The 22746-nt window shown below is 46.7% G+C and overlaps 1 protein-coding gene across 1 annotated transcript in view; it reads right to left on the reverse strand.

Annotated features, from left to right (window-relative positions):
• LOC134584681 (cysteine-rich motor neuron 1 protein-like) overlaps positions 1-22746 on the reverse strand; it is a gene marked incomplete at its 3' end in the record, with an annotated part of 68857 nt that overhangs the window by 15101 nt on the left and 31010 nt on the right. Inside the window, exons 3-8 of the mRNA XM_063440534.1 lie at positions 17855-18010; positions 8250-8390; positions 7519-7668; positions 7063-7218; positions 6448-6588; positions 4511-4660 (exon numbers count right to left, since the gene is read on the reverse strand). Of these exons, the coding sequence (XP_063296604.1) occupies positions 4511-4660; positions 6448-6588; positions 7063-7218; positions 7519-7668; positions 8250-8390; positions 17855-18010 (894 nt within the window). The remainder of the gene's footprint in view (positions 1-4510; positions 4661-6447; positions 6589-7062; positions 7219-7518; positions 7669-8249; positions 8391-17854; positions 18011-22746) is intronic.

The following is a 22746-nucleotide window of genomic DNA, read 5'->3' on the forward strand; positions in this document are numbered from 1 at the left end:
TATACAGGCTATATGAAAAATAATTACTGTATAATGTGTCCCCTGTTGTATAGTTTAAAACTACTGCACGATGTCTTTGTGCACCAAATACCGGTGAGATGGCACCGTGTAGAAAAGTCCAAACCGTGTCTGTGAGTTAAAATGGCCGCCATCCATTGTTATCACCATGTGCTTCATCCATTGTTATCACCATGTGCTTCATCCATTGTTCTCACAATGTGCCTCTGATACATGAAATGGTGGCCACCCAGTAACTCCACAGTATGTCCCCAGATGGTTCTTAAAGGGCCAGCAGCATAATAAAATACAATATGCCAAAATCAGTTCCTAGAAGGGCAATACATCCCAGGGCCATAGTCGCAGGGCAGGAAGCTGGCAAACAGGCCCCTCCAAAAACCAGTGGCGAGGTCACTTTCGCCACAGGGGTGACTAGGGGTTTGGGGACCCCTAGTCACCTGGGGGGGGGGTTACATTTTTATTTGGGGCCCCCACCCGCCGCTCACGGTTAGGGGCCGGGGGGGAGGACAATAGGTTCCCCCATTATTCTAATTTAGGGCTCCCACTCGCCGCTCAGTGGTGTGGGCCTAGGGGGAGGACAATATTTAATATTTAATAATTTAGGTCCCCCCCCTTATTTTACTTTAGGGCCCCCACCCGTCGCTCAGGGTGCTCACTGTTTAATAGACATGCCCCTACACGCGGTATAGCGAGTAGGGGCAGAATTTACTAATACTAAGTAATTTTTACTTAGTATTAGTAATTTTGGCTGAAAGACCAATGGGAATTAGGGAGTTATCTACTAAGCAGCTGCAAGAGAACAGCCGAAGTACCGAAATTCCAAAATTCCAAAATTCCGAAGTCCCGAAGTTGCAGAAGTCCCGAATTTTGGAATGCCGAACCAAACCGAATATTTTCCCTATGCACCTCCCTACCTGAGACCTTTCACAATTCAAGAAACTATACAACAAACAGTCCATGCTATGAAATGCAAACACCTATATATTTTCGACAACAAGCATGTCAAACTCAAAGGCCAAGACGGGCCAAATAAACAAGGTGTACGTTTATGTGGGCCACAAAAACCAGAAATGTAGGTTTATTTTGAAAAGCACAGCATAAAAAAAGTTGCCTGACACTGGACGTCCTCGCGCTCGTAGGGCTTCAAAATAAACAAAAGAGCCAATTTATATTAAGGAGACGGGCATTTGCATATAACCAACGTTTCAGTCCAACTACCTTGACATATTAAGAAATGTTTGGTAATGGGACTGAAATGGTGAAAGTAGGCTGTTGTACAGCTGTAAAAAAACAAATGACGTTATCTTGTTTATTTTGAAGTTCTATGGGTGTGTTCTTCACTTTGGCTGAGATCATCAAACTTGATGATCTCAGCCAATCCAATGCTTTCCCATAGGAAAGCATTGGGAGGCTATTGTGCATGTGTGGCAAAACACTTTGCGGCCAATCAGCATCTCCATGGGGAGCGTTCAGTGCCTCCATGTAGACCCAATCTAACACACTGCTCATCCTCCCACTCTAATACCCTGCCCACAAATCCAATACATTGCCTCCAAATCCAATACATTGCCCCCCCTCCCTACGAGCATGAGGGAAGGGGCAGTGGCTGGCACTACGAGCAGGAGGGAAGGGGCAGTGGCTGGCACTGTGAGCAGGAGGGAAGGGGGAGTGGCTGGCACTGTGAGCAGGAGAGAAGGGGGAGTGGCAGGCACTGGGAGCAGAAGGGAAGGGGGAGTGGCAGGCACTGCGAGCAGGAGGGAAGGGGGAGTGGCTGGCACTGCGAGCAGGAGGGAAGGGGGAGAGGCTGGCACTGTGAGCAGGAGGGAAGGGAGAGTGACTGGCACTGTGAGCAGGAGGGAAGGGGGAGTGGCAGGCACTGCGAGCAGGAGGGAAGGGGGAGTGGCTGGCACTGTGAGCAGGAGGGAAGGGGTAGTGGCTGGCACTGCGAGAAGGAGGGAAGCCTGAGTGGCTGGCACTGCGAGCAGGAGGGAAGGGGGAGTGTCTAGCAATGCGAGCAGGAGGAAAGGGGAATGGCTGGCACTGTGAGCGGAGGGAAGGGGGAGTGGCTGGCACTGAGCGGAGGGAAGGGGGAGTGGCTGGCACTGAGCGGAGGGAAGGGGGAGTGGCTGGCACTGTGAGCAGGAGGGAAGGGGGAGAGGCTGGCACTAAGAGCAGGAAAAGAAGGAGGAGTGGCTGGCACTACAAACAGGAAGAGAAGGGGGAGTGGCTGGCACTGTGAGCAGGAGGGAAGGGGGAGTGGCTGGCACTGCGAGCAGGAGGGAAGGGGGAGTGGCTGGCACTGCGAGCAGGAGGGAAGGGGGAGAGGCTGGCACTAAGAGCAGGAAAAGAAGGAGGAGTGGCTGGCACTACAAACAGGAAGAGAAGGGGGAGTGGCTGGCACTACGAGCAGCAAGAGAAGGGGGAGTGGCTGGCCCTTCAAGTAGGAGGGAAGGGGGAGTGGCAGGCACTGCAAGCAGGAATGAAGGGGGAGTGGCTGGCACTGAGAGCAGAAGGGAAGGGGGAGTGGCTGGGACTGCGAGCAGGAGGGAAGGGGGAGTGGCAGGCCCTGAGAGCAGGAGGGAGGGGGAGTGGCTGGCACTACAAACAGGAGGGAAGGGGGAGTGGCTGGCACTTAGAGCAGGAGGGAAGGGGGAGTGTCTGGCACTGCGAGCAGGAGGGAAGGGGGAGTGGCTGGCACTGTGAGCAGGAGGGAAGGGGGAGTGGCTGGCACTGCGAGCAGGAGGGTGGGGTAGTGGCTGGCACTGTGATCAGGAGTGAAGGGGGAGTGGCTGGCACTGTGAGCAGGAGGGAAGGGGGAGTGGCTGGCACTGCGAGCAGGAGGGAAGGGGGAGTGGCTGGCACTGTGAGCAGGAGGGAAGGGGGAGTGGCTAGCACTGTGAGCAGGAGGGAGAGGGAGTGGCTGGCACTGTGAGCAGGAGGGAAGGGGGAGTGGCTGGCAATGTGAGCAGGAGGGAGGGGGAGTGGCTGGCACTGCTAGAAGGAGGGAAGGTGGAGTGACTGGCACTGTGAGCAGGAGGGAGGGGGAGTGGCTTGCACTGCGAGCAGGAGGGAAGGGGGAGTGGCTGGCACTGTGAGCAGGAGGGAAGGGGGAGTGGCTGACACTGTGAGCAGGAGGGAAGGGGGAGTGACTGGCACTGTGAGCAGGAGGGAGGGGGAGTGGCTGGCACTGCGAGCAGGAGGGAAGGGGGAGTGGCTGACACTGAGCAGGAGGGAAGCGGGATTGGGTGCTCTGGTCTGCTCAGCAGCCACGCAGACATTCTCCCCACTTGTGGTCGGGAGAGGAAGAATCAGGAAATATTTTTCCTGTCTTGCGGCTGGTCGAAGCCACAGCTGAAAGCGGCCACAGGGCAGGTGGGCTGCAAGTATGTTCACTGTGAGCCACATGCAGCCTGCATCCAAAACAACAGCCACCCTCACACCCAAATTATATATCACGTTGGGCCGAGGATCTCCACATCTCCTTCACAGATAAAGAATTACAAATGCTTATTCACCAATTTATTCTGTATTTCTCTAAGTAACACCACCCAAGAAGATAATTAGACACGCACGCACATACAACGTTTATTCTTCAATTCCCCCAACTCCTTTTAGAGGTGCAGGCACTCTAGAGGCACCCCATGCCACATATGGTGGTCTTGTGAACCGATTAAATCCTAATGGAAGAGAATAATCACACTCATCCATTTAATCTCCGAAATTCATCTGTCGACCGACAGCAAGACCATGCTTTTCCTCCTCTACCCAAAGCCCAAAACCTAGTGGAAAACTCATAAAACTCTTAACTGCATTGGATCAGCAAAGATAAATGCATCAGGGGCATGGAGGAACTTAACTACTCATTATCGAACTCATACACCCAATATCCTGACTGCTGGAAACCCTGGCTAGACTATCTTTGACTTAAGTCAGGCCTACACCCAGCATGCCCCACTATTAGACCTTTTACTCCAATCTGATCTCAATGACCTGAAAAAGGAGTATACGGCCACATAAATGGTACTTACTCCAACATACCCTGACACTCATATGCTCAACGAGCACCATATTCAATAAGTGACACACAAGTGCAATTCCCACCTGTTATTTATTTTGTTATTTATGTTGTTATCTATTTTGTTACTAATTTTGTTACTCTATCAGATGTGCAAATTGCTAGTCCATGTTTGATTTACCTGGGATCGCCTCATCCATATAAGCATGCTATTCTCACAGGGTATGAGAGTTGACACTGCCTGCTGTGAACTTTGCATTATTGCAAGTCGAGGAGCGCCAGGACCGCAATGTTCGGTATTGTAACTATTTATGCCCTGTATTACATGGTCTATATCTACAAATTCGACGACCCAAAGGAATACTGTTGTTACGATGTCATAGACACACTCTATAGGACTATGTCATGTTTTTCCTGTTTTAAATCTATGGATTTCAACATAAGACGTCAATTAAAAAATTAAAGTGGTCTCTGTACCGGGAGAAGGCTTCACACATTTCTGTCCGTCCCCAGAGACACAGCACTTCTCATCCGCGGCACAGTCCGAATCACGACTACACAGTACGGACGGACAAACCAGACTCTTCTTCTTCTTGGTCTCACCCACAGGACAAACGCCATGTGGCTCTGTAATAATCAAGGTAAATACAATGACAATACAAGTTACAACCAAAGAACAAGACTGGTTTTCAGAGAATCACAAAATATAATCATTTTAAGGTAAATTAAAAGCACCATAGCCACTATAGGCCGCTGTAATTGCAATGGTGCCTGAAGTTCCCTGGCATTTCCCCACGGTAAGGAGTCAGACCATATTTTGATTCCATACCTGGGGTCCACCAAGCGGATCTCCATCTCCACTACCAATGCCAGAAAACTGCAAGGCTTAGATCATTGGCTGAGAGGGATCAGCGGACTTTGTTTGCAGCTTGCAATCTGTAATATCCCTTTACATTCAATCTCCCAATCAGTAATGTCCCATTACATTCAGTCTCCCAATCTGTAATATCCCTTTACATTCAGTCTCTCAATCTGTAATATCCCCTTTACATTCAGTCTCCCAGTCAGTAATATCCTATTACATTCAGTCTCCCAATCTGTAATATCCCATTACATTCAGTCTCCCAATCAGTAATATCCCTTTACATCCAGTCTCCAATCAGTAATATCCTCTTTACATTCAATCTCCCAATCTGTAATATCCCCTTTACATTCAGTCTCCCAATCAGTAATATCTCTTTACATTCAGTCTCCCAATCTGTAATATCCCCTTTACATTCAGTCTCCCAATCTGTAATATCCCTTTACATTCAGTCTCCCAATCTGTAATATCCCTTTACATTCAGTCTCCCAATCTGTAATATCCCCTTTACATTCAATCTCCCAATCTGTAATATCCCTTTACATTCAATCTCCCAATCTGTAATATCCCTTTACATTCAATCTCCCAATCTCTAATATCCCTTTACATTCAATCTCCCAATCTGTAATATCCCTTTACATTCAATCTCCCAATCTGTAATATCCCCTTTACATTCAGTCTCCCAATCTGTAATATCCCTTTACATTCAATCTCCCAATCTGTAATATCCCCTTTACATTCAATCTCCCAATCAGTAATATCCCTTTACATTCAGTCTCCCAATCTGTAATATCCCCTTTACATTCAGTCTCCCAATCTGTAATATCCCTTTACATTCAATCTCCCAATCTGTAATATCCCCTTTACATTCAATCTCCCAATCAGTAATATCCCTTTACATTAAGTCTCCCAATCTGTAATATCCCTTTACATTCAGTCTCCCAATCTGTAATATCCCCTTTACATTCAATCTCCCAATCTGTAATATCCCTTTACATTCAGTCTCCCAATCTGTAATATCCCCTTTACATTCAGTCTCCCAATCTGTAATATCCCTTTACATTCAATCTCCCAATCTGTAATATCCTTTTACATACAGTCTGTGTATCTTTATATGTGTGTATCTGTGTGTGTTGGAATGGTTGTGTAAGTGTGTGTGTATATACTTATAACACCATCTCTTCAGCAAATACGCCCTTCATTGTGTTGGAAATCTTTTTTTTGCACCATTTGTCCGCTGCACTTATATTGAGCTCACCATTAATGGTATATAGATTTTTACAGGGGTAACCTTCGGCACTCCAGATGTTGTGGGCTACATGTTCTTGTAGTTTGACTGTAGGAGCGTCATGGGAGATGTTGTCCACAACATCTGGAGTGCCAAAGGATGCCTACCAATATATAGAACATCTTCACAGATTCAGTGGATAAATATGGGCTTTAGGAAAAGTGAAACTAGTTAGACATTTTCTAATAATCACGGTTATGGTGCTCTGGTGAAATGTGAGCCTTGAAACCTTATGTATTATGCACACTTATCATGCAGAATTACCTTCTGCGGGATCCCAGCAGCTATTCCCACAAATATTACAGCATTTCTGTTTGCCTGGACAGTCACGATCAGCTTGGCATGCGGGCTCCGGTGGTGGGAACTTACATCTGACTGCAATAGGGGGACAGCGCCCAGGTCTTACTGCAAAAAGGACACAACGAATTGCGGGTAATATGTTACAAGTCAGTGAATTCAAAATACAGTCACATTGAGGAGAATGGAGGGATTCCGGAGACGTTCCGTAGGCGAAAGCCACCACATATAAGGAGTTAGAAATTGCAGACACTCAGAAAAAGATATGACAAGTCCATAGATAGAATGATAGTTGTAGATAATGTATAGATAAATCCAAGGATCCCAGAACTGGCCAACGAGATGCCTGGACTGGATGTGTGACTGGATAGAGCAGGTGTGGAAGGAGACTAAAGAAACAGGGTCGGGGAGGTGGCATTTGTCCAGAGAGAGATCTGTGGAGCAGAATACAAGGAGGTAAAGTGTTGAAGGAGATAAAACCAAAGATAATGGAGAAAATGAGAAGCCATGATGTGCTCAATAAACTATAAGCAATGAGTTTGTGTTGGTGCAGATGAACCAGTAAGGAATATTCTCGCTAACCTTGCACTGGGGGGACACATTTCCAGCCACAGTTGGAGCAACAGCATTTTTTGCCACTTGGACATGGACTGTCGAATTTACACTCATCGGGCCCCGGTTTGGCCAGTGGACAGATGGAGGGATCAAACGGAGGACACACATTGAGTAAATCTAAATCTGAAGAATGGAGGAAAACAAAGTCAGTAAAATATATTAACGTTGATGAGCAAAGTGTAAAAAGAGGCTGTATGGTTGTCAGAAACATATTGGGTCACACATAATAATTGACTTATGATTGAAAACTAGGAAACAAAGTTATCACAGACTAATCTGCTACCCATTGGAATTAAGTGAGATTATTACAGTTCACATATCACCATGTGTTTGTTTAATAATTTATTGACTGCACAGTAAATGCTAACAGTAATGGCTGACACCCACACACTGCGTTCAATATAAATAATGGGGTCTCTGTACCTGAAGAAGGCTTCACACATTTCTGTCCATCCCCAGAGACACAGCACTTCTCATCCGCGGCACAGTCCGAATCCCGACTACACAGGACAGATGGACAAACCAGACTTTTCCCCTTCTCTATCTCACTCACAGGACAAACGCCATGTGGCTCTAATATAACCAGGAAATATACACCGAGAATCAATCCAGCCATTATAGACATCAATAGCAAGAGAACAAAACCATGTGGTCAGTAACAAATATATGGAAAGTTGTCAAAAATGTAATTATCATAAAAATGAACATTAAAAAGGTCTTTTTAGGAATTCTCACAGCAAGTGAAATATGCTTCTTTGAGGCAGATTCAGACACTTTCTCCTTTGACGGAAGGACATTTCCCCCCCCAATCATTAATGGTAACCATACAAAGGAAGTTAGAACACCATTCTAGTAGACACAACGCAGAACACTATTTATTAAATTCAATGTACGCTTTGCTGATCCAGGGAAAATCGCAGTGACTCCTAAAGTAATGCAGGAATAGTTCTTCCACCTCTCAAACAAATCATAAAAAATATAATGTAATATTTTTATCACTGTTTATTGGGTGAGGAACACTGACTCCTGTGAAGGTGGAACTCAATGGACTTTGTTTTCATATAACTAATTATCTATGTAACAGAAACTGTAACATGGGGAGATCTGTGACTCTGCTATACACTTGTATCAGACAGACTTCATTATCACATTACCTTCCGCAGGATCCCAGCAGCTATTCCCACAAATATTACAGCATTTCTGTTTCCCGGGACAGTTACTGTCCGTCTGGCATACGGGCTCCGGCAGTGGCATCAAACACTTAGCTTTAATAGGGGGACAGCGTCCTGGTCTCACTGCAGAGAGAATAGAAGGCAGAACGTTACAAAACTGTGAATTTTAAATAAGTCAGTGTCTTGGTTAGAGAACCAACAGATCCAGCAGATGTTCTACAGGAAAAACTGTTTGATTTCATAAGTAAAAGAACTGGGTCACGCTGGAAAAGATCTCCAGAAGACAAATCCTAGGGTAATTTATAAGACAGGTTGACACCTCTGAATTTTGTATTCAGATAGAGAAAGAAGGGGTCCATGATGTACCTCAAAAAACTGGGTTACCGGAAAAAACATAGGTGCCACAGGAGTGGACAAGAAAAGATGATCTCAGAGTGAACTGTGAGATATAAACAATGGAGGAAAAAGTTTGTAGGAGATAAAACCAAACAGTAATGGAGAAAATGAAGATGGAACTTGTGATGGGTTCTGTATTACACTGCACACATGTATGTTGGTGTAGATGTAGTAGTAGTAGTAGGCAATAGGAAGACCTTGTGTCTTTGTTCCTGGAAAACCTTGACCCAAACCAAAAATAAAAAGTCCAGGGCAGAGACCTCTTACCTTCCTAAACTACCTCACTGCTCATTCGAGCACCCATTTTCTTTCTAGTTTTATTTTTAAACGAAAACAGTGAGCAAGAGAACACGGAGAATGGATAACAACTCAAACAGCTTACTCTTTGCTGGGACCCCGCTCTACCAGCAAGCTGCTTTTAGCTCACGTTATGCTATTACAGAGAGAACCTAAACTATTTGCACATCAGGCTGATCCCAACTAACAGAGGGTTCAGATCCAAAATGCCCTCTGTATGAAGGATACAGAAACACCAGATGACCATTTCAGTCTTGTTGGGCCTCATAGTCAGGTGTAGCTGATACCCCTCTAGTGAGCATGGGGTCCACATCTGGATTATCCTTTTACATTAAGAATGGCAAACACAATATGACACTGCTCCCACGACTATTGTTCCTGTTTCAGGCCCTACCGATTAAAGTGACTAAACAAGACCTACTGACACTCCAGGGACACATAGATGACTTTATCCGGGCACAGAAAAGGCACAGGATCGCTCGACTGGTCCTGTGCAGACCAAAAACAAGGCGCGGTCTGGGACTCCCAAACCAATATCAATACTACCTGGCGGCTCAACTGGCCCAAATAATAGCATGGCATACACCGGAGGGCTCACACAGGTGGGTGGATCTAGAGACGAAACTAATGAGCACAGACCTCCCACAATTCTGGATATGGGTACCCAAAAAAGACAGACCTCCCCTGTGCACCACTTGCCCGGCAATCCTTAACTCCATAAGGATCTGGGATCTCACAGCTACTAAATATGCATTAAAACACACACCCTCACCGCTAACTCTGTATCTACGGAATAAAGCATTTGAGCCCGGGCTGAGCGCACAAGACTTTAGGGGGATAGAAAACACAGGTATACAAAGATACGGGCACATGTACAATGGTGACTCCTTTAAAACCTTTGACACTCTAAAAACCATGGCACCCTTAACAACCAAGGACTTCTTCCGATACGTACAGCTACGTGACTTTGCCAAAAACCCCGTAGTAAAAAAAGCAGCCCAGACCCCAATGACATTTTACGAACAGCTGTGTAATACAGAAACAATTTAAAAGGGGCTGATCACGGCCATCTATGCGCAACTCAGCGCCCCGGAAAAGGGAGCTACAGACCCAAGATACATACACCAATGGGAAGCGGACCTGGGGGGGGGCCATAGAGGGAGAGGACTGGGTAGATATATGGGAAGCGACGGCTAAAACATCGATCTGTGTACTACAACAGGAACAATCTTACAAAATGCTTATGAGATGGTACACCACACCTGTTCAGCTACAAAAAATGGGGAAAACCTCGACAGACACATGTTGGAAGGGATGCGGAGGTAAAGGTACCTTCCTACACATGTGGTGGGAATGCCCTGAAGTAACCAATTACTGGAAGAGAATCCAGTCACTAATGACAGTTGTCCTCACACGACACATAGACTTAGACCCCTGGGCGATCCTATTGTCCCGACCAACGGACGACCTCCCTAGGAAAGAACAACAACTGCTCAACAAACTCACTCTGGCAGCAAGAAGAGCTCTTGCACAGGTGTGGCTGAAACCCACAGTCCCCACTGACAACGACGTAATAGTTAAAATCAAAGACACATACCTGATGGACAAACTTACAGCCCAAATAAGAAACACGGAAAAATCATTCAAAAAAATTTGGCAACCATGGGAAGCATACACTACAGACTGAATCCACTTAGCCTGATCAAGGGATCAGATAAGTGCTGAGACCAATACCCGCCGGGCGCCCTGACGATTCATAACCCTATCCCCCTCCCCCCCCTAACTTCATCCCACAGTCCCGTCCAACACCCTCCCCCAACTCCCAATTCACCAGATATACGATACACCAGAGCAGACAACCAAACCGGCCTACACGCCTACCTGGAAACTTAAGGGAACCACTTAGAGCAACCCAATCAGGCAACAAAATAAGGTGATTCCGCGCAGGAAACTTAAGGTTATGACAGCTCATGGTGGCACCTAGCCAAACACACGCACACGACCTGACAGGTGGTCCTCCAGGGACTCACCCCACGTCAGAGACGAGCACCATAACAATGCTATTAACACCTCCACGGAAATCACCCCCACCGGGGGGAACACCTGACGAGGATGTAGCTGTACGTGACCAAAGGGGTCTGACCCACGTGACGTCCGCTACCAAGACAGATCGATGCCTAGCTAGATGCATTAGCAAACACAAACTGAACACACCATTAAGAACCGCTCTGAGCGAGACACACACGACTACAATGATGTTGACCCTGACTTGCGGAATTTAGAACCGCACAAAACTAAAGGTTTCATAAGTTAAATAGCCATGTATTGTATTGATTGGACTCAATTTATGTTCATGTTCAAAATAAGGGCCCGAAATGCCCTAAAAATGAAAAAACAAGACCGAACGGCACTGTGGAACTGATATATGTCGTACGCCCTCACTTGCTTGGCTGTAAAATGAAATGTACTATATGTCAAAGATCGGCCCCTGCGTGGGCCCCCTAATGTTTTTAAGCCGTGTAGCGGAGTAAAGGTATTATCCAAGATATCTCCGCTGGTCGACAGGAAAGGTAATCCAAGACAGGTACAAGACAGGTAGCGTAGTTACAATCCCTTCCCTCCAAGAACTAGACGACACATAGCTTGGAGGTCAACTGAGGTTTTATTCACACACTCACAGTATTTATGGGATTTCCCATGCAAGGGGTTTCCCTACAGACAATTCAGGGGTGAGGAAATAGGGGACTACGTGGGAGACTGAACAAGAGGGACATTTCTCCCATAATACACTGCTGCACGAGAGGGACACTCCCACCAGCATATACTATTAAGTGGATTATCCCCTCGTGCAGCAGGAGCAAGATTTTACATTAAAATACATACATGGAATATTGTTCGTCAGATTTGGACGAACGGGTGTTTGGTAGATAGCTGGGGTCGGAGCGCACATTCCCTGAAAGTGCCGCTCCGATCCCAGCTTAAATAACCGAACGCCGCATAAAATACACTTATTTTCTAAGCTCCCCTCAAACTACCGAAGGATTCCATAGAAACCTAATACCGAAAGACCGGGGCTCCCGAACAGCTTGGAAGTCCAGCGGTATTCGTGCCGCCGAGCAGCCGATTTTAGTTCCAGGCGCTCGACGACCAAATACCGCTGGGCTAACAAAGGATCCAAGATGGCCGACCGCCGCGTGGTCGGTAGCCGAACGACGGCCACCCTGAATCCTCTTAATTTACCGTTTGCAACAATGTTGCAATCTTTAACGAGAGCCACATGACCTCCTGAGGGTGGTCTCCACTCGGCAGTTTGTTCGTTTCACGAACAGAGATGAAGATCCCTGTTCGTGGAACGATTACATGAATGCCGACGGGTTTTTATGCCGCCAGCATACGAACGCTATAGACATGCAATACATTACACCCGCGTAACCTTGGTTCTTAAAGTGGTACGTACATGTTAAAGGAAAATACAGTTTTAAAAATGGCTGCTGTTGCCACAATGCTCCCCCAGAACCAAGCCAGCATACACAGTCTGATCCCAACGGATCGGCTTGGGGATGTCTGGAGGAGTACCCACAGATCACTTGTCCAGTTCAGTTTGTCGAGATAACCCGTCGGCATTTCCATTTAGCTTTCCCGGGCGATATTGGATGGTAAAATCAAATGGCTGCAGCGCCAAACTCCAGCGCAGCAGCCTAGCGTTGTCCCCTGACACCCGGTTCAGCCAGACCAACGGGTTGTGATCTGTGAGTAGCGAGAAGGTTTGTCCATACAAATAGGGATGCAGTTTCTTGAGGGCCCACACCACGGCAAGGCATTCCTTTTCAATGGCGGCGTAGCTTACTTCTCGGGGTAAAAGTTTTCTGCTTAGGTAAGCTACCGGATGTTCACCGCCATCTGCCTCGACTTGGCTCAGTACTGCTCCCAATCCAAACATAGAAGCGTCTGTATGGACGAGAAAATGTTTAGTTGGATCAGGAGCAGCCAGAACAGGTGCGTTAACAAGAGCAGTTTTCAGGAGTTGGAATGCCTGTTCACACTCTGGGGCCCATACTACTAAATTAGGAAGGTTCTTGCGAATCGGTGATGGGTTTGGCCAGGGTACTGTAATTAGGTACAAACTTCCGATAATACCCTGCGGTACCCAAAAAGGCTAGTACCTGGGTTTTAGTGCGGGGGGTTGGCCATTGGGCTACGGCCTCTATTTTGGCCGGTTCTGGTTTCTGTTGCCCACTGCCTACTCGGTGTCCTAGGTATTGGACTTCTGCCATCCCTATATGGCATTTACTGGGTTTAAGGGTTAACCCTGCCTCCCTGATGCGGTCCGAAACGGCCCCTATGTGGTTCAGGTGATCCGTCCAGGAATAACTAAAAATCGCTATGTCGTCTAAATAGGCGCACGCGTATTCTTGAAACCCATCTAATAGTCGGTCCACCATCCTCTGGAAGGTGGCCGGGGCATTTTTCATCCCAAATGGCATGACCTTGAATTGGTACAGGCCTAATGGGGTGACAAAGGCCGACTTGGGGATAGCGTCCTCGGCTAACAGGATTTGCCAATACCCCTTGCAAAGATCAATGGTGGTTAAATATTTACCCCTGGCCATTTTGTCTAATAACTCGTCTATCCAGGGCATGGGATAGGCGTCGGACACGGTTTTATCATTGAGCCTCCTATAATCTACGCAGAAGCGGGTTGTTCCATCCCGCTTCGGCACTAGTACTACTGGGGAGGCCCATGGGCTATCCGAAGGCTCAATTACCCCTAACTGCAGCATTTCCTTATGCTCTTTCTACATATTCCCCCTAACTGCTTCGGGAATGCGGTAGGGCGGTTTGGTCTGGGGTTTCCACCCGGTGGGTGGCTAACGGGGTATATCCGGGGAGGTTGGAAAAGGTAGCTCCTTTTTCCCTAATTAACCTTTGGGCCTGAGCTTTCTCCTGGGGGTTCAAGCGCTCTCCTAACTGTACGGCGGCTAGATCCTCTTGGTGGGTTTCCCGGGCGAGAAGGTCAGGGGCCAATTATATAGGTGGTATTGCAGACTTGCTCTACCACCTTTAATGGGCCCTGCCAGGAAGCCTGCAGCTTGTCAGTAGGGACGGGTCGTAGGATTAATACCTTCTGGCCGACCTGAAAGCTGCGGTCCCTGGCTCCCCTATCATACCATCGGCGCTGTCGTTGCTGAGCCGCTTGGAGGTTGGTACGCACAGCCTGGGTTAACGCCTCCAAGCGGTCCCAGAACTCTAGCACATAGGGTACGATAGGGGTGCCATTAGTGGTCGTTCCCCCCTCCCAGTGTTCTCTGATTAGATCTAGGGGGCCCCTCACTCTCCTTCCGAACAACAATTCGAAAGGGGAGAACCCCGTGGACTCTTGGGGAACTTCTCTGTAGGCAAACAGTAAGTGGGGTAAAAAACGCTCCCAGTCTTTTTGTGTGTCTACGAACGTTCGGATCATTTGTTTCAGCGTTCCGTTGAAACGTTCGCAGAGACCATTGGACTGAGGGGGGTACGGGGAGTTAAGGATAGCTTTAACCCCGCATACTTTCCAAAGCTGGTGAGTGACCTCTGCCGTGAATTGGGTGCCTCTATCCGAAATAATCTCCCGGGGTAATCCCATGCGGGAGAATATGCGCATAAGGGCATCCACTACGGTCTCAGCATGTACATTGGTCAGGACCACCGCTTCGGGGTACCTGGTGACGTAGTCCACTACGGTCAAGATATACTTCTTGCCGGAGGGACTAGGTTTTTTCAGCGGCCCGATTATGTCTACCGCTATTCTACTAAAGGGCTCCTCTATGATGGGTAGGGTGTGGAGTTTGGCCTTGAATCGGTCCCCCCTTTTCCCAACTCTCTGACAGGTATCACAGGTATTACAATAGTGCTTAATATCCTGGGATATCCCTGGCCAGAAGAAATTTTGCATCAGCCGATGTTTGGTTCGGCTGATCCCTAGGTGACCTGACAGTGGTATGTCGTGGGCTATTCGCATTAGCTCCTGCCTATACTTTCGAGGCACAATTAACTGTTTTATAGGAATGGGAATAGATCCAGCTACTACTTTCTCAGTGTACCGGTATAATAACCACTTATCCCAAGCATATCTCTCCCCTTCTAGGCCTGCCTGGTTCCTATCTATCCGGTCTTTGTAAACCTGTAGGGACGGGTCTAGGGCGACCTCGCTACCAAATTCTAACGGGAAATCCCAGGGTAGGACAGTGTGATTAAGAGGGGCCATGGACCACTTGTCGGTGACCTTGGCGGTTGTCAGAGGCCGCTTGCACCGGGTTCACTTCGTGGAGGGTACCTAGTGGTTCTTCCATCTGGGTGGTGGTGGAAGGCTGGGCAAATGCTCTTGTCTGATAGCAGTGTACTGCTGCTCAAGGGACAGGTGGTTGTCTTTGAGGGGGCCAGGATGGTCGGACCCTGTTTCGGGGACAATCTCTTTGTACATGTCCCAGCTGGTTACAGGTATGGCATCGGATGTGTGCCCGGTTGTTGTATCTGGGAGGCTGTGGATGGTAGGTCCCTCCTGGTCGGGGATGGTCTACCGGGGTAGGTCGGGGAAGGTTTGGCGAAGAGTATACTTTAGGTGATGAGCGCTGTTCCCGTCTGGTATCCTGGTGCTCATCAGCTAGTTTAGCGGCCTCTTGCAAGGTACAGGGTTTACGATCCCTTACCCAGTTCTGTAGTTCTGGTAATAAGCTCGTGTAGAACTGTTCCAGTAGCAATAACTGCATGATATCCTGTGGAGTGATGGCTTTTGCTGCCTCAACCCACCTGGTGGCTGCACGCTGTAGATGGTGTGCGAACTCAGCGTGTGAGTCCTTCTCTTGTTTTTTCAGTGCCCGGAACTGCAGTCGGTATGCCTCAGGTGTAATGCCATATTGTGCTAGGAGGGCTAGTTTTACCTTCTGATAGTCCCGGCTGTCCTCTTCAGGCACGGCTCGGTATGCTTCTGCTGCGCGGCCTGATAGGCTACCAGCTAGCAAGGGCACTTGATCCTGAGGGCCGATGGCATGCAGCTTGCATAACCGTTCAAAGTCCTGTAAATAGCCATCAATGTCGCCCTCTGTACCCATAAAGGCTTTAAACGCTTGGTATGGAATCTTTGCTTTTCCGGGCAGGGTAGGGGCAGGCGTTGTGCCTCCCTCCCCCGCTTGCTGGTTCATCTGCGACCTTCGCAGCATGATGTAGTCCTGCACATAGGTGTAAACCCTGTCAGCCATCTGTTCAGCTAGGGCTGGTGAGAGCAAAGCCATCCTGCTCCTATATTCCTTAGCAAATTCGGTTTGCTCCTCCTCCCTTGGAGGTGCTGCAGCAGCTGCGGCTCTGTCTCCTTCCATGAGCTCTGCGATTAGAACAGCCTTGGTTTTGTTGCTTGCTATTCTCCCTCTCACTTCCAGTAATTCCTTTAATGTGTTCCGTTTCAAAAGGGTATAATCCGTTTCCATTCACCGGCTGTTCGTGTGTTTCTCTGTATTCCCGAACTCCGGTTTCATCCGAATGGTTTAACTCACGGATTCGTATTTCTTTCCTTCAGTTCATTTAAATTCCTGCCGAACTCTTCTTGCTGTGTGGTTAGGATCCCGACGCTTGCCTTCAATTGTAGTGGAGTAGAGGTATTATCCAAGATATCTCCGCTGGTAGACAGGAAAGGTAATCCAAGACAGGTACAAGACAGGTAGCGTAGTTACAATCCCTTCCCTCCAAGAACTAGACGACACATTGCTTGGAGGTCAATTGAGGTTTTATTCACACACTCACAGTATTTATGGGATTTCCCATGCAAGGGGTTTCCCTACAGACAATTCAGGGGTGAGGAAATAGGGGACTATGTGGGAGACTGAACAAGAGGGACATTTCTCCCATAATACACTGCTGCACGAGAGGGACACTCCCACCAGCATATACTTAGAAACATAGAAACATAGAATGTGACGGCAGATAAGAACCATTCGGCCCATCTAGTCTGCCCAGTAAATACTATTAAGTGGATTATCCCCTCGTGCAGCAGGAGCAAGATTTTACATTAAAATACCTAAATGGAATATTGTTCGTCAGATTTGGACGAACGGGTGTTCGGTAGATAGCTGGGGTCGGAGCGCACATTCCCTGAAAGTGCCGCTCCGATCCCAGCTTAAATAACCGAACGCCGCATAAAATACACTTATTTTCTAAGCTCCCCTCAAACTACCGAAGGATTCCATAGAAACCTAATACCGAAAGACCGGGGCTCCCGAACGGCTTGGAAGTCCAGCGGTATTCGTGCCGCCGAGCAGCCGATTTTAGTTCCAGGCGCTCGACGACCAAATACCGCTGGGCTAACAAAGGATCCAAGATGGCCGACCGCCGCGTGGTCGGTAGCCGAACGACGGCCACCCTGAATCCTCTTAATTTACCGTTTGCAACAATGTTGCAATCTTTAACGAGAGCCACACAACCTCCTGAGGGTGGTCTCCACTCGGCAGTTTGTTCGTTTCACGAACAGAGATGAAGATCCCTGTTCGTGGAACGATTACATGAATGCCGACGGGTTTTTATGCCGCCAGCATACGAACGCTATAGACATGCAATACATTACACCCGCGTACCCTTGGTTCTTAAAGTGGTACGTACATGTTAAAGGAAAATACAGTTTTAAAAATGGCTGCTGCTGCCACAAGCCGCATTCGGTGTTGAAACAAAAAGAAAGAAATTAAAAAAAAAAAGAATGGCAAACAAACTAATGGTTGGGATCAGGATATGCAAATACTAGGAGGTTAAGTGTTTGAAGGAGATAAAACCAAAGAGAATTGAGAAAATGAGAAGCCATGATGTGATCAATATACTATACGCAATAAGTGTGTGTTGGTGCAGATAAACCTGTAAGGAACATTCTCGCTTACCTTGCACGGGGGTTACACATTTCCAGCCACAGTTGGAGCAACAGCATTTTTTGCCACTTGGACACGGACTGTCGAATTTACACTCATCAGGCCCCGGTTTGGCCAGTGGACAGATGGAGGGATCAAACGGAGGACACACATTGAGTAAATCTAAATCTGAAGAATGGAGATAATGAGGTTAATAATTGAAGGCAGTAGAATGGATCAAAGTGAGCAAAGGAAAAATAGATTAGTAAAAGATCGAGTCCCCTCCTTCAATCTATGGCGACAGACCTGGCCACATGGCACAAATCGTTATTTGGCTGGTTTGCTCAGAGCATATTCTAAAAATAAACACCGTACCTAAATTGTTGTACATGTTACAAACCCTGCCCATTGCTCTACCAAAATCCTTCTTCACAACCATAACACGTCTGTTCAGTTCTTTCCTATGGGAGCACAAACACCCCAGAATCTCCCTTCAAGGCCTTATGGGCCACAAACTACAGGGAAGCTTAGGTTTGCCCAACTTGGAAGCCTATCACAAGGCAGTAATCCTAACGAGGATTTTTGAATGACCATGACCCAATAATCAAAAGCACTGGGTACACCAGCAAAATATGGGCTTCCAAGCTCTGCTGTGCACCATTCCGTGTCAAGAGAGGGGTAAAACCCTTCTCAACCCATCCTTCCACCCCACCATTTCCCCAGCATTGAGAATCTGGCACCAAATCAGACCACTCTCCAATATATCCCTATACCCCTCACCTCTCTTTCCTCTAACTTACAACCCACAGTTCCACCAGGGCATGAATCTCTACCTATCACAATTCCCCTTACCTTACACTCTGCTCCATTCTTACTGATCAAAAAATTAGGCTACTAGCTGAAATCATACCCTGTACCCCACACACCCACATGCACAATATTTGCCATTCACAGCTCACATATTTCATTAACTCAGCTCCACAATTACTAGGGGGAACCTGAGACTAGACATGTGCAATTCGTTTCGTTCCGAATGTCAATTCAGACGAATTTGGGGCAATTCGGACATTCAGATGCTTCCGAATGTCCGAATAGATGAACTGCCAAATTGCCAAAGTTCCGAAGAGTCGAAGTGCTGAATTTGCCAAAGTTGCCGAAGTACTAATATACCCAGTGGAAGAATGAAGAATGTTACACTGTATACCAGTTTAATAAAAAGTATACATACATAGCCAGGATTCAGCTGTAAGCATTTGCAATACTTACAACAATCAAGTAACACATTCATTTAAAATCTAAGTTATTTAGCCTGTCAATGGATGGGAATGAATAAGTAGATACTCCCTAATTCCCACAGTATTAGGGAGCTATCTACCAAAAGGCTGAAAGACCTAAATTGGTCTTTCAGACAAATTTACTAATACTAAGTAAAAATTACTTAGTATTAGTAAATTCTGCCCCTATTCGCTATACCACTATAAAAAAAAAGTCTCCCCTCCCGAGCCCCCACCCGTGCCACACAAATGGGGGCTTTTAAACTGAAGGGGGGACCTATTGCCCCACCCCAGCCCCCACCCCTGAGCGGCGGGTGGGGGACATGAAGTAAAATAAGGAGGGAGCTATTGTCCTCCCCCCCGGCCTCCACCCCTAAGCGGCGGGTGGGGGCCCTAAAGTAAATTAAGGGGGACGGACCTAATCTACTCCCACTCCGGCCCCCACGCCTGAGCGGCGGGTGGGGGCCCTAAAGTAAAATAAATGGGTGGGGACCTATTGTCCTCCCACCCGGCCCCCACCCCTGAGCGGCGGGTGGGGGCCCTAAATTAGAATAAGGGGGGACCTATTGTCCTCCCCCCACCCCGGCCTCCACCCCTGAGCAGCGATTGGGGGCCCTAGATAAAAATCTAACCCCCCCAGGTGACTAGGGGTCCCCGAACTCCTAGTCACCCCCTCCAAAACAAAATTAATTAACCCCTACCTACCCTCTCACCCTAAAAATAGTGAGGGGAGACCAATAACCAAGTACCTGTAAATAAATAATAAAACTTACCATTTGATGTATTCTTTTTTCTAAAAATCTTTTTTCAGCCCCAAAAAAGGGCAAATAAAAAACCATAATACCCGTCGCACTTTAAGCAAAAAAAAAACCCTGAATGCAAAAAAAAAAAAAAAAAAAAATCAGACAGAAAAAAAAAATTAATCTTCACCCATGGAGGGCTCCTCTCACACGGAGCTATGCAGGGTGGGGGAAGGCTTATAAAGCCTTGTCCCGCCTTGCAGTTAGGCTTAGAACACATTCAGAGTGCTCTGACAGGTAAATGAATTTAACCCCTTAAGGACCAAGCTTCTGGAATAAAAGGGAATCATGACATGTCACACGTATTCCTGACACCATAGTTGTGAAAACGCTATTCACCCTGGCTTTATGCGATAATGACTAAGCTCCTCCCCTTCATGACACTGTCAAAAAGGGGCCAAGCATGGATGTCATTACAATTATGCCCCCCCTGGAAAAATTCCTGCGGACGCCCATGACTGTAAGTGTACCTAATAATGCGTGTGATTTCTACAAACAGTGCTGTACTATGTCAATTTATATATTTCTTGCATGAATCCATGGAGATCCATGAAAATCTAACTTATTTGATGAGCCCGTAAAATTAATTCATTCTATGAGTGCAATATTGATACAAGGGGCCGTTTGTTGATATATGCTATTTACCTAAGAGTTTTTCTTTTCTCTGCTTATATATTTAGGTGTATCTTATTTTTGCATTTATCTTGAGGATTGAGAGGAATCCTTTGTTACACTGTTTTATTTATTGTACACACACTGCACTTGGGTGGTCTAAATTTGTTTATTTATAAGTCTCTACATTTACCTGTCACAGCACTCTGATTGGTTAGCTTGAAATCCAACCAATCAGAGAGCTCTGTGTCATTTTACACAGCGTGCGAAGTAACCAATCAGAGAGTTATGAGTCAAATTACACAGCGTGGGAAAATTCCAAATAACTTTCCCATGCTGTGTAAAATGACACAGAACACTCTGATTGGTTGGATTTCAAGCTAACCAATCAGAGTGCTGTGACAGGTAAATGTAGAGACTTACCTGTCAGTCTCCTCATTTACCTGTCAAAGCACTCTGATTGGATGGCTTAAACCAACCAACCAGGGTGCTCTAAGCCTTATTGCAGGGTGGGGCAAGCGCTCAGGTTTTTTTTTTTTTTCAAAGTGTGACGGTTATTATGTTTTTTTATTTGGCCTTTTTTGGTGCTAAAAAAAGAAGATTTTAGAAAAAAGAAGACATCAAATGGTAAGTTTTATTTATTTATTTACAGCTACATAGTTATTGGTCCACCATCACTATTTTTAGGGTGAGGGGTGTAGGTAGGGTGTGATGAAAGCAGTTTCGCCACTTGTTTTTGGAGAGGACTAATGGCCAGCCTTTTGCCCAAAGACTATGGGCCCTACAAAAAGACATGCTTAATAGTGACTTCCATGGGAAAATGTACCTCTTTCCCTCGCCCTTTTTCCTGATATTTCCTGTACCTGCAGATAATTAAGTTACCACAGCAACTTAAGCCAATTATCTCCAGGATAGAGGAGAATATAGACTGGCCGCACAGCCTAAATCTGTGGAACTATTTTGGGCATGAAAGCCATGCTTGCGGTCGGTCAAAACATCAGGGCTATCCAGGGATGTATAATTTGTGGGGATATGTGGTGTTTTCTGTGTTTTGTGAAAAATGTGTTTTCTTTTTTTTTCAATGTCTTAGTTTTTATTGACATTTTTCAAGTGCATCAACATACATGGGTGAAATAAACATGGATACAGAAGGAAAAAGGGGGAAGGGGAACAGCCTGTTAGTAGATCCAGTCATGGTTCTTGATAACGCAGATCAAGTTTACAAGGGTGTGTGTACATCACAGGTGTTAATAGACTAACATCATGAGATGTAGATACAGTGCACATCAGATTATTATGACATTTACAATTGATCATGTGGACATACCGATACATCATGTTATACAGTAAATCACATCCAATGGTGAGAGAGACATCATCGCAACTTGGGGTAGATATCTACTCTGGGGAGTTTAGTGGCTAGCGTGTAGTGATGGGTCTTCGGATGGCTCCAGTTGGGCTCTGAACTGAGCCCATCTGCACCAGCGTACAGTGTACGTGTGTTCTCTATTCTCAAGACGGCTGGCCATTTGTTCATATCTACTCGTCGTGTCAATGCGAGTAAGGACTTCAGTTAGACTAGGGCTTTGTGGTGTTTTCCATCTGTGTGCTATTGCTATCTTTGCCGCTATGAGGCAGTGGGTAAGTATGTGTATTTCATCTTTCCCTAGAGAGTGGGGGAGAAGATGTAGGAGATAGCTTTCCGGAGTCTTTGGTACTGCGATGCTTAGCCCCTGTGCTAGAAACAATTACAACTCTTCCCAAAACTTCACTATATTCGGACATGACCAGAACACATGCAAAAGCGTGCCTTCGGCATTGTGGCATCTCCAACATATGGGGGAGGCACCCGGGTATATATGTTGTGGCGAAACCAACCTCGCCACTGGGCCCTGGAGAAGCCTGTTTGCTAGCCTCCTACCTGCTGACTATGGCCCCTGGGTTATTTGGGGCATATTGTACTGTATATTGCTGCTACTGGCCCTTTTAACAGCATCTATGGACATATTGGGACTTTTGGGACTACTGTCCCTTTAAGACTGTGATACATATTCTAGTGTACTGCCTGTAATATTATATGTGTATTTGTGTGTTAAGTTTAACCTGGGATATGTATGCAGCATTCATCTGATTGTTCGGTAGAATCACTCCATTTATTATATTGAGTGAAACTACCGAACAACCAGACCACCCAGGAATAAGTGTGCCTCCAATTACAGTTTGCAACAATGTTGCAAAC

The sequence above is a fragment of the Pelobates fuscus genome, unplaced genomic scaffold (genome assembly GCF_036172605.1).
Source record: "Pelobates fuscus isolate aPelFus1 unplaced genomic scaffold, aPelFus1.pri scaffold_51, whole genome shotgun sequence".
In the NCBI taxonomy this organism is placed as follows: Eukaryota; Metazoa; Chordata; class Amphibia; order Anura; family Pelobatidae; genus Pelobates; species Pelobates fuscus.